Raw genomic sequence first — 11,867 nt, forward strand, 5'->3', positions numbered from 1 at the left:
AGTCTTTTCCTACCCAGTAACAGTATGAAACATATTTCTTGTATTCCAATCCTGAACTACAAATGCTTAGGAATTCGAAATAATAATTAGTAAAAAAAAGATGCTCCTCCGTGGTAAAGCCATGAATCTCAAATCTTATTTAGGCTATTTTAGGGTACTCAAAGCATCAAATATGAAAACAATGTCCACTTCTCTTAATACTGCAGAAGTATGTAACACTTGTATGATTCTACTGCATAAAATTTACATTAAATGACAAGCTAAAGTACTGTTATAGTGGCTTACAGAATGTTAAAGATCTTTTTTATCATTATAAAGCAACATTACATTTTCATGAGAAACATAGCATTACTACGTTTCAGGAAGAATATGATCTACAATGTAATACAACAGCTTAGCCTCACCTATGTAGTAAAGGCCTATAATGACTAAGCCAGGTAGGCCCTGGCTTATCAGACTTTAATTAATTTTATACCATACTGACTTTTTTTTCCTTTGTTACATATAGACTAAACTGTTTTTCAGTTTATCAATACATTAAATTTTTAAAAATTACTGTTCAAGACAAATTAGAATGATTCAGCAACTAAATCTTAAATCCAAGAGCAAGAAATGCAGCTTTTTTTTTTTTTCTAAAGCAACCAAAATCTCACTCAAGAAATCTACCTCTACGGCCAGAAAAAAAGAGGAATTAGTTCCTGTCAAGTAATTCAATACAGTATATGCTATGAAACTGACCATCTGGAAAATAATTTAAATTAACAGACAACTCAGTGCCTAAATGTTGTAATTTTGCTTTTATTTTTCAGTAAATGAAAAGCATTCTTTTTCACTTAATTTTAACAGGTTCATAATTTAAGTAACACATTTTAAGAAGATACTATCCCTTACAAATGTCCTTATATTTTAAAATTTCTTTACCTACTACCTGCAAACAATAGGTAACAGAGCTTGCCTCTGCTCTTCATTCCTTTTTACTAACATTTACTAACAGCTTGAATAAAACGCTGTGATTTTTATGAAATTAATAGCTGTAATAAGAACACTATTTACTATTTACTATTTTATAGCCATCTTTTCCAACCTTACTACAAAGCTCTTTTTCCTCTCTTTGTTTAAAATTTCAGGGTTTGCTTTTGGGGGGGTGGGGAGTAAAGAAAATGCATTCTAAAAGGGACAGCAATTAAAAGTATTAGCAAAAATAAACTAATCTTTTTTCAATATTTGGCAATATCAGATCCTAACTAATGCTAATTCTTTAAAAAAAAAAAAAAAAGGCAAAATCAGACTGCAACAGTTCACACCCTGAAAATGTGGCCTATTTACCCTGAAAACATATAATCTCTAAATAAATACAGATAAAATATAAAAATCACATTTAATAGACTTTAAATCCTGAATTCTGCCCAACTGTCTCATTATCATTTTCATTTCAAAATCTATCTTGTTTCAGAAAAATAGCCTTCATCCTCTGATAGTCTAAAAATAGACTCCTACTGTCTCTTTTACAAGAAACAATTACGCTTGGTTATGAGCCCTACCATTATTAGCCACATCATCAACACCTAAAATTCTCATTTAACCCGTTTTTGGCAATCAAAATGGTAACTAAATATATTTTAGAAAAAAAATCTTACCTATATGCTGCATTTTCTTTCAAATGCAAAATGGTTAGATTCCCCTTCTACTTAATCAGTACAGTGTCTGAACATTTTTCAGTCTGACTTGCAAATATTTGCTTTCCCTCTTAGGGCATAGCATCCGCAGGGTTATACAGCACTACTTACATTCTCTTCCACATAAAAATCAGACATTACATGAAAGGAAAAGAAAGACAGCCCATTTCAAAGCATCTGGCAAACCTCCATTGGCAACCTGCCAAGCCTCTGCTAAACCTTCCTGTCTTTCCGAGCATGCTCACTTAAAACCAACAGCACGTTACTATGGCAACTCTGTAGGCAGCCTGTAAGTATGAACCGCCATTCTGATTTCAGAGTGCAAAAAACCAAATACTGCAGGGGAAGTAAAAGGAAAGAAATATCACATACCCTTCATCACATACAAGTATACTCATTTTATTTCATAAATTCATATTTGTACATGTAAAACAGAAACAAGCATTCCACGTTTTCCAAGCAAATATTTTTCATGCTCAAATAGGTCTTCTTTTTGGTAAACTCATTCTCTTTGTCTGCCCCTAGGTCTCTTTACCTCATAACAACCAAAAATATACTACCAGTTTATCCCACTTGACAAAACATTGCTGAATAAATAGACAACAATATTCATATAAGCTATTATGTGGTAGCCCATGAATAATTTCCTACATTTATAGATATATATCCTAAATGACATAATATTACCCAAAAAACCATTAGCACTTATAAAAACAATCTCTTTTCTCTGATTTATAAAACTGCCAAATGAAATATTCTTTCAGTTCGGATAGGTTTTTTAATCCCCACCATTCTTGAGATACTGTAAAATAACTGAAAGAGGTAAAGTTTCTAAATTCAGACATATCAGATCTGGGTTCAAATCCCCATTCTCCACATTTGAGCTGTGCAACTTTGGGAGAGTTACTTAACCTTTGTGACCTTCACCTTCCCCACCTTTAAAGTAGGATAATACTAGTTATTCCACGTGGTAACAATTTAAATGAATTAACACATGTAATACACCTAAAAGTTACATTTCTTTTCTCCATGGTTGTTTGCAAAGTTTGTACTTGATTATTTAACCTGAAAAGTTCTTTGTATGCTAAAAAATTAGTTCTGATTTACCCAATAAGTTAGAATCCAAAAAAATCACGAAATCAATTTGAGCTAGAAAAAGGCAGAAACAAATAATATAGCACATCTAAATGAGGGAAAATATACAAAGGCAGTAATTTTTACTTTAAAATATTAAAATGTCTTTATGTTACAAACATAAAATTTCACCTACCACCTCTTCTTCTTCCTTTTTGGCCTCCTTTTCCTTCTCTTCATCATTTTCTTCAGCTGGACCATCTTCATCATCACTACTGGATGATTCAAGGATTTCACTTATATCCATTTTCCAATTATCAGGAACAATTCTAGTTTTTAAGAAGACGCTTGCTTTCTGTAGCCCTAAGAAAAACAGTTGTTATGGAATTAGCAACATAGAATAATAGAATAACAGAGTCAGAAGATCTGGACTCAAATTCAGCTGTCCCTTATAAATACAGTAGACTTCAATATATCTAAGTCATAATGTTATATTAATGTTCATTATTACTCTAGAAAATACTGTTAAAAGTATTAATGGTAAAACATGGAAAAGTTAAGCTTACTTAAAAATTACAAATAAAATATCTTATCTAGCCCTTAAAAACATAGCCATCAAATAAAAGTAAATATTAACTCTAAACAATTAAAATGGCACCAGAGAATATTCAGTCTTGGTTTAGTCACTATTTACCATTTAGAGCCACATCATGAAATAATGGACTGATTCATTCCTATTTTACCTGGTTTAGCAGAGAGCTCTGATTCAGGTAGATTGAGAATATCTACTTCCTTGATATCCTTTCTTGCTATAGAATAACTAATTACAGAGAAGAATAAAGGGAAGGGAAACCATTATTAGATAAAAATTATCACTTAAATAATATAAACACATAGAAAAATGTAAATCTCAAAATCAAAATTATTTTGCCTGTGTTTTAAAAAGACCATGTATGTCCTAATCCTTAATAAAGGGCAAGAGGTAATATAGGCAAAGCTAGTATCTTAATTCTTAAGATTCACATACTCAAAATACACCAATCTGAAAGCCTCACATTTGTTAATAGTTTATGCAATCTTCCTATACACAGTATAGGGTAGTTTAGATCAGCATGATATTTTCCTTATAGAAGACACAATGTCTATTTTTCTTGATCTTTATTATTTCTTAAATTTACTACTCAGCTTAGTAAAAAAAATTTAATATAAGGTAATATTAAAATATTTTTATCACTGTAAGATATATTAAAATTTCCAGAGAATTACATCTCTCTCTCTCCACACACATAAACACATATAATTTTTTCTTTTTTATATCCCTTTTGGGAAACAAAGCAAAGCTGAGATTAAAGTTTCTAAAAATGTGACTTAATCAGAAAAAAAGTCAAAATGATTATTTTGGTAATATTCTAATTCTGTGAAAAGTAAATTTCATAGTTCAGAGTATGAAACAGTATACATAATAAAAATACCAAATTTTTACAACTGAAGAGAAAACCAATATCATGCTTTATAAAACTTTTTAAATATTATTCTCACATACTGTTGTTCAGTTTTTATATAAAATTTTTCAGAAAAAGTAACTTACAAAAAGTAAAGCATATTATGTAATGACTTCTCAGTTCATGAAATGATCAGACTTTTAAAAATAAAGCTTGGACTGTGGAAGAGTTTATCACTGTGATTTCATTTTCTTTCTCCCAATGTAACACTATTAAGTGACTCACAATTTAGAATCGAGAAATGATCGAACTAAACACTGGTCTTTTTTCACCATGATGTCATCATTACAGCTGGGAGATACTACCTGAAATATAAAATAAGAACAGATTGGTTCCTAATCTCCCTTGCTCAAAAAACGTGTAATTTTTTGAAAAGAATAATTCTGGATCCCCCTCACTTCTCAGGTGGATTATATTTTGTAAGAAATAGTTTCATTGTCAGTAATGAATTACTTAAAAAAGAAGGCTGTCTTGTGATTTTTATTTAGCACATTGGTTTTCTAGATATTAAATTTATTCAGTCATTAGATTATACAATGAATAGCTAATACAATATAAATTACAATGTGACCACCACTTTAAAAAATTAGGATTTATTCTAAGCTACATATTTATTGTCCAAAAAGTAAAACATATGATCCATGATGAAAATTGGACATATTATAATTTTTTTTAAGATTTTATTTATTTAGAGAGAGAAGGAAAGAGAGAGAGAGAAAATGTGTGTGTGTGTGAGTGGGGGGAGGGTCACAGGGAGAGGGGGAGAGAGAGAGAGAGAGAATCTCAGGCAGACTCCATGCTGAGTGCAAAGCCCAACTTGGGGCTCAATCTCAGGACCCTAAGATCATGACCTGAGCCAAAATCAAGAGTCTAACTGAGCCACCCAGGTACCCCGACATATTATAATGTTTTAAAAATACACTTCAATCAAGATCTATTTTGAAATCTGCTGTTTGTTCAAAATAAACACGTAGGTTCTAAAACACCTAAGTTCCCTTTCTTACCAGAGCATTACAATTTTTAGTAATGAAAACAAATCAGGGCGCCTGGGTGGCTCAGTCGGTTAAGCGTCTGCCTTCAGCTCAGGTTATGATCCCAGGGTCCTGGGATTGAGTCCCGCATCGGGCTCCCTGCTCTGTGGGGAGCCTGCTTCTCCCTCTCCTCCCCACTTGTGCTCTCTATCTCACTATCTCTGTCTCTCTCAAATAAATAAAATCTAAAAAAAAAAAAAAAAAAAAGAAAACAAATCAAAGAAAATCTGAGTAAGAACTTTTTATTTCTTAACTTTTAAAAATAACAAATGTCTTAACATTAGTAAATAGCTAATCTTTATATATTCTTTATAGCACTTAATATTTTAAAAAAATTAAAGTCTACTAATAAACTGCTGAAATTTATCTGCTCATTATCATCCCTAACACCAGCCCCTCTGCTACAACCTAGCACCATCCACAGAACTTTATGCGATGATGGAAATGTTCTTTATTTTTTAATTTTATTTTATTATGTTATATTAGTCACCATACAATACATCATTAGTTTTTGATGTAGTGATCCACGATTCATTGTTTTCCTATAATACCCAGTGCTCCATGCAGTACATGCCCTCCTTAATACCCATCACCCGGCTAACCCATCCCCCCCACCCCCTCCCCTCTAAAACCCTGAGTTTGTTTCTCAGAGTCCATAGTCTCTCATGGTTCATCTCTCACATTTAAACGTAAACAGTCACTTAGGACTCATGGCTATCGTATTAAACAGTATATATCCAGATAATTAAAAATTCTTGGCAGTCAAATCAGCTGTCTTAACATCAGATGGCAGTAAATGTTTGTCTGTTGGGTGCTGGTCATTATTAAACTAATAATAAAGTTGTGTCTGTCCTCAAGGAGCTAACAGCATAATGGAGAGGTAAACACAAAAAGAACACCATGGAGGGTAAGTACGGAGATATGAAAACATCTAGGAGGAAGACTTAACTCAACCCAGGGAAGGAAGAGGTATGGCAGCAAAGGCTTAAGTTAAGTTTTAAAGGATGAGTAGACACAGCCCAGGGCTTAATTACCTCACCTGTGAACCACTAAATTGGCCTCCAAATTGATTCGTGCCATTTCTAGTCTTTCCAACAATCTATTCAACATACTACTGTCTCATTAACATTCCAAAATATGCAGCTCAAATAATGTTACTCTTCCACAAAATTCTATGCAGAATTATGGCCGCCCTTCTGCCCTAGGTCCAAATTATCTTCCCAGTCTTATTTCCTGTGATTCTCTCATTCGTGTCTAAAATTTAGCCAAAATGGATTCCCAGAGCAAATAGTTCCATGAACAAACACCTTGCTTCTCTGCTTTTACTTATCTTGTTTTGTCTAAGAAAGTCCTCTAGAGAAGCTTTGTTTAACTAACTTTAAATCCATCAAGGCTCGGTTCAAAAGCAACAGCTTCATGAAGGCTTTCTGGATCTCCTTTATACAAATGTAATCTCTCAGGGAAGAAGTCCTAATGTTGAACATATACTACTATATATATAGTTACTTGAATTATTGTCTGCATTAAATTATAAAATTATCAAACGTGCGATTGGTGTCTTATCTTTTATTTTCTACATCACCTGGCAAACAATAAGTCTGTTGAGTAAGTGAAGGAATTAAAAAAAAAAAAATCTCTTGGCAAATTATGACCTAAATATTCTGAATCCAAACCTATTTACTTGTCTGCCTGTACAACTGAAAGGCTCAAAGGATTTTCAGACTTTTCTTATATAAAGTAAATCTATTATAAATAGTAACTGAATAATGTATTTATATGCACATAAAAACCTTAAAAAAATGGCCTCGGTTCTTTAAAGGATCTAATTTGGGACATGTTTTGTGCCAACACTGTTGTTGGGAGATATATGTGATACCAAATTCAAAATTCAAAAAATAAAATTCAGAGAAGGGGCATAGTTATGTTAGAGTGGTTAGGGGAGACTCTGTAGAAAAGGTAGGACTTGAGCTGAACCTTAAGACATTTCAGAAGAGAGGAGTAGGAAAAGGAGAAAATGGAGACAGGTATTACTAAGTATTATTGATTCCTCACATGAAATAATTCTCTTGCCCATCCTTTCTTCTCATTCCTTCCCTGAGTAAGCAAAGATTAGATTTCCCAACCAACCCATCAGACTTGCCATTTCCAAAGCCTAGGTGTACCCTTCCTTTCCCTAATACTCCGTTTTACTCCAGTGTCTGCACCAAGTTTTAAAAATCATGATAGAGGGGGACGCCTGGGTGGCTCAGTCAGTTAAGCATCTGCCTTCAGCTCAGGTCATGATCCCAGGGTCCTGGGATCGAGTCCCGCATCAGGCTCCTTGCTCAGCAGGGAGCCTGCCACTCCCCCTGCTTGTGCTCTCTCTCTCTCTGGCAAATAAATAAATAAAATCTTAAAAAAAAAAAATGATGATGATAGAGGGGTGCCTGGGTGCTCAGTCTGTTAAGTGTCCAACTCTTAAGCCCAGCTCAGGTCTTGATCTTAGGATCGTGAGTTCAAGCCCTGCGTTAGGCTTCATACTTCAAAAAAAAAAGGACTATATAATCTTTAATTGCTATGTAATCTCTTAAATGTATATAATAAGATTCTTGAGAGCAAGGTGTTACAAGATTCATACTTCTCTCTCTTCTAAGGAATTTAGAGCTGAACTCACTGCATATCCTCAGTATTACTAATTGATTTAAGGCAAGGGTAAAGGTTTAGAAGAGTGAAGTGTTTGACACAGGGAGCAGTTAAGAAAGAATGTGAGTACAGAGCTTACACTGGAAATGGGAAACGAACTAAGAGCTGGGATGGCCTCCAGACATCCATCTAAAGAATGCAGAATTGATCCATTAGGCAGTCAGTGAAAGTTTTGTGGGGTTTTTTGGAGAATGGGACAATCATGATTAAATCAGTATTTTAAAACTATTTCTCTGTAAAAATTAAAAATTGCTTCTAGAAAAACAGTCAATTTAGCAAAAAGCTCAGGGATCAAGTTAAGGGAACTTGGAGGTAATTACCATAAATCGAGGGTAAAGTGGCAAAAGGAATAAAAAGAGACCACTGGACACATTTTGAAGGAAGAGGTGAAAAATCCCAATAAATGATTGGTTATAGAAAATTAAAGAAAGAAAATAACGAGAAGACAGTGAAGTATGTGGGACCTGAGTAGGATTGCTCAACTCTGCAATAAAGTCCAAATTAAATTTATGTAATACTTTCAAAATATCCTAAATGCTTTTTAAAAATCCATGTTAAACATTCGCTTGTTTATTTATTTAAATTTTAACTAGGCTCCAGACCCAACGTGGGGCTTGAACTCAACCCTGAGATCAAGAGGTGCATGCTCTACCAACTGAGACAGCCAGACACCCCCTTAAACAGATATTTTAGTATATGTGCTGCCGAAGCGAGCACTTAAACAGATATTTTAAAAGGTTGATTAATTCTGCAAAGAAATCTGACTTACCAAGGCAGGATACCAATCAGTCTTCTCAGATGTAGATGCCACACTTACAACTTTTCCTAATAATTCATCATTGAGACGTCGCTTGTCTTCATCTTCCTCCTCACTACTTTCTTCTTCCTTTTCATCTTCATTACTAAAAGCCAGAATAACTTTATCAGGATCTTCACATAAGCCGTTGTTGAGACAGTCAGAGTGGTGTGAATTTAACATGTACAATTCAATTTCTAATGTGGATTACTCCAGAGTAGTAGTTTCTTCAATCTTACTGAAATTGAAGAGATAGATACTTCCCTAGTCCCAAAGTAGTCCTGAGCTATCCATGGTAACTCTGAGTCCACGTCACTAGATGAATGAGGATTTGGACTTAGCTCTTATGCCAACCACCAGCTGGGACAGAAAAGCCTAATTATGTCACCATGAAGTACTTGCTGTGCCAGTTACATTTTTTTAAAAAAGACCGTCCTTCTACTTTTTATGTATGCCAGATAATGTAACTCTAATTTCCTAACAGGTTATGAAAAGATCTCATTAAGAAACATGTGAGGGGGGAAAAAAAAAAAAAACATGTGAGGGTTTAAGTTCACTTACCTAGACAATAAAATAAGCAGACAAACCCATAGACAGGAAAAGCCTACAAAACTGGCCTGTACTCTTCAAAAATATCAAGGTCATGAAAAGACCAAAAAAAAAAAAAAAAAGCTGAAGAACTTTTCCAGATAAAAGGAGATTTAAGAACCATATAAACTAGGGATGCCTGGGGTGCCTGGGTGGCTCAGTTGGTTAAGCGACTGCCTTCGGCTCAGATCATGATCCTGGAGTCTCGGGATCGAGTCCCGCATCGGGCTTCCTGCTCAGCAGGGAGTCTGCTTCTCCTTCTGACCCTCCCCCCTCTCATGTGCTCTCTCTTTCTCATTCTCTCTCTCAAATAAATAAATAAAATCTTTAAAAAAAAAAAAAAAAAACTAGGGATGCCTGGGTGGCTCAGTTGGTTAAGCATCTGCCTTTGGCTCAGGTCATAATCTCAGTGTCCTGGAATTGAGCCCCACATCAGGCTCTGTGCCTGGTGAGGAGTCTGCTTCTCCCTCTCCCTCTGCCCCTCACCCCTGCTCGTGCTCACTCCCTCTTGCTCTCTCTCTCTCAAATAAATAAATAAATAAAATCTTAAAAAAAAAATAAGAACCATATAAATTAAATGTAATGCATGGTCTTGGATTGGATCCTGGATTCAGGGGATGCTTATAAAGGCTATTATTGGGCCAAGTGGCAAAATTTGAAATACAAATTATATGTTATTAGACAATAGCATTCTATGAATGTTAAATTTTCTGAATTTGATAATCATACTTTGACTATGTAAGAGAATTTCCTTATTCTTAAAGTGTTTAAAGGTAGGTCTGATGCTTGCAATATCCTCTCAGATGGGGTGACCAATTAAAATTATCATTAAATAAAACATAATTATAATAGGTACCTATAGAGTGAATGATAAAGTAAATGTGCCAAAAAAATTTAACAGTTAGTGAATCTAGATGATGAGTATATGAAAGTTTATTATATAATTTTTTTAAAAGATTTATTTATTTTTAGACAGAGTGAAAGAGAGAGAGAGAGTACGTAAATGGAGGGAGGGGAGGGGAATAGGAAGATAATCTCAAGGAGACACTCTGCTGAACGCAGAGGCCAAAAGGGGGCTCAATCTCAACCTTGAGATCCTGACCTGAGCTGAAACCAAGAGTCAGACGCTCAACTGACTGAGCCACCCAGGAGCCCCAAAAGTTTACGTATCATTTTTAAATTCGAAATGTTTTTGAGATAAAAAGGCTAAAAAATATATATGCTCACTTAAAATAGAGAATACATTACATCAACTAAGGAATTTGACAAAGTAACTCAAGACAAAAATAACCTTTTTGAAAAAGGCGTTGTGATAATTCTTGGACAAAGTAATGGGAATAATTAAGAACAAGATCTGCTCAAGGTAAAATATCTAACATAAGGATAAAAGATACTATGGAAAAGTTACCTAAACAATTTTAGCCATCCTAGAAAAATCATTTGTTTAATGTTATAATATTTACATTACTGGTTGTAATACTGTACTGTAATATTTACAACATTACGTTACTGTATATGAAAAAACACTCACACAGGAAGAGAGGACCTCCTTCCTCTGTTTGTCTTCTTTGCAATTACTGGAGTTCCAAAATGCTCTGGATTTGTTAAGGGAAGCTGGTCAAGTGTCTAGGTAAGAAACAACAGACAAATCACACTTTGCCTCGACGTTAGAAGTTATTCAACCCAAAAAGCCCATCCATGGCACCCTACCTCGCTCTCAGCAAAATGTCTCTCTCCTTTTAGGCAAAGTGAAGTGCGTCTCAGTGTTCTCTCATCACCATCATCAAACACTACAATAAGCAAGAGATACCAGAGAATTTATGCACACTAAGTAAAAATTTCACTGCAGAGAATGCTCTTACTCCTATTTATCTAGGGCTTAATATTTGTAAGAACCATTATTTGTTAGTTATTATTCAAAACTTTTTAAAATGTACATACTACATTTTTCATTCTGTAGCTGCCAAACATACGCAAGTTAAATGGCTGCCCCCAACTGCTTAGGTATCTCCATTCACTTATTCAATTTCTATCACTACAGAACCACCTTCTTGAAACCACTAGCAACCCAGTCAAAGCATGGATTATTAAATTATCTTTAATCCTAGAATGAGCAAAAACCTGGTTTATGGGGCGCCTGGGTGGCTCAGTCGTTAAGTGTCTGCCTTCAGCTCAGGTCATGATCCCAGGATCCTGGGATCGAGCCTGCATCGGGCTCCCTGCTCAGCAGAAAGCCTGCTTCTCCCTCTCCCACTCCCCCTGCTTGTGTTCCCTCTCTCGCTGTCTCTCTCTCTCTGTCAAATAAATAAAATCTTTAAAAAAAAAAACAAAACACCTGGTTTAAAAAAAAAAAAGGTATTGGGCGCCTGGGTGGCTCAGTCGTTAAGCATCTGCCTTTGGCTCAGGTCATGATCCCAGAGTCCTGGGATCGAGTCCCACATCGGGCTCCCTGCTCAGCAGGAAGCCTGCTTCTCGCTCTCCCACTCCCCCTGCTTGTGTTCCTGCTCTCGCTATCTCT

The 11,867-nt window shown here is 35.0% G+C and overlaps 1 protein-coding gene across 4 annotated transcripts in view; it reads right to left on the reverse strand.

Annotated features, from left to right (window-relative positions):
* ARID4A (AT-rich interaction domain 4A) overlaps positions 1 to 11,867 on the reverse strand; it is a 65,731-nt gene that overhangs the window by 39,288 nt on the left and 14,576 nt on the right. For all 4 annotated transcript variants that reach the window (XM_031039844.2, XM_031039847.2, XM_081830453.1 and 1 more), the window contains exons 6-11: positions 11,060 to 11,139; positions 10,881 to 10,975; positions 8,735 to 8,867; positions 4,478 to 4,557; positions 3,494 to 3,570; positions 2,947 to 3,113 (exon numbers count right to left, since the gene is read on the reverse strand). In XM_031039844.2, coding sequence (XP_030895704.1) covers positions 2,947 to 3,113; positions 3,494 to 3,570; positions 4,478 to 4,557; positions 8,735 to 8,867; positions 10,881 to 10,975; positions 11,060 to 11,139 — 632 coding nt within the window. The remainder of the gene's footprint in view (positions 1 to 2,946; positions 3,114 to 3,493; positions 3,571 to 4,477; positions 4,558 to 8,734; positions 8,868 to 10,880; positions 10,976 to 11,059; positions 11,140 to 11,867) is intronic.

The sequence above is a fragment of the Leptonychotes weddellii genome, chromosome 9, assembly GCF_054177405.1.
Source record: "Leptonychotes weddellii isolate Sample4059 chromosome 9, ASM5417740v2, whole genome shotgun sequence".
NCBI lineage: Eukaryota > Metazoa > Chordata > Mammalia > Carnivora > Phocidae > Leptonychotes > Leptonychotes weddellii.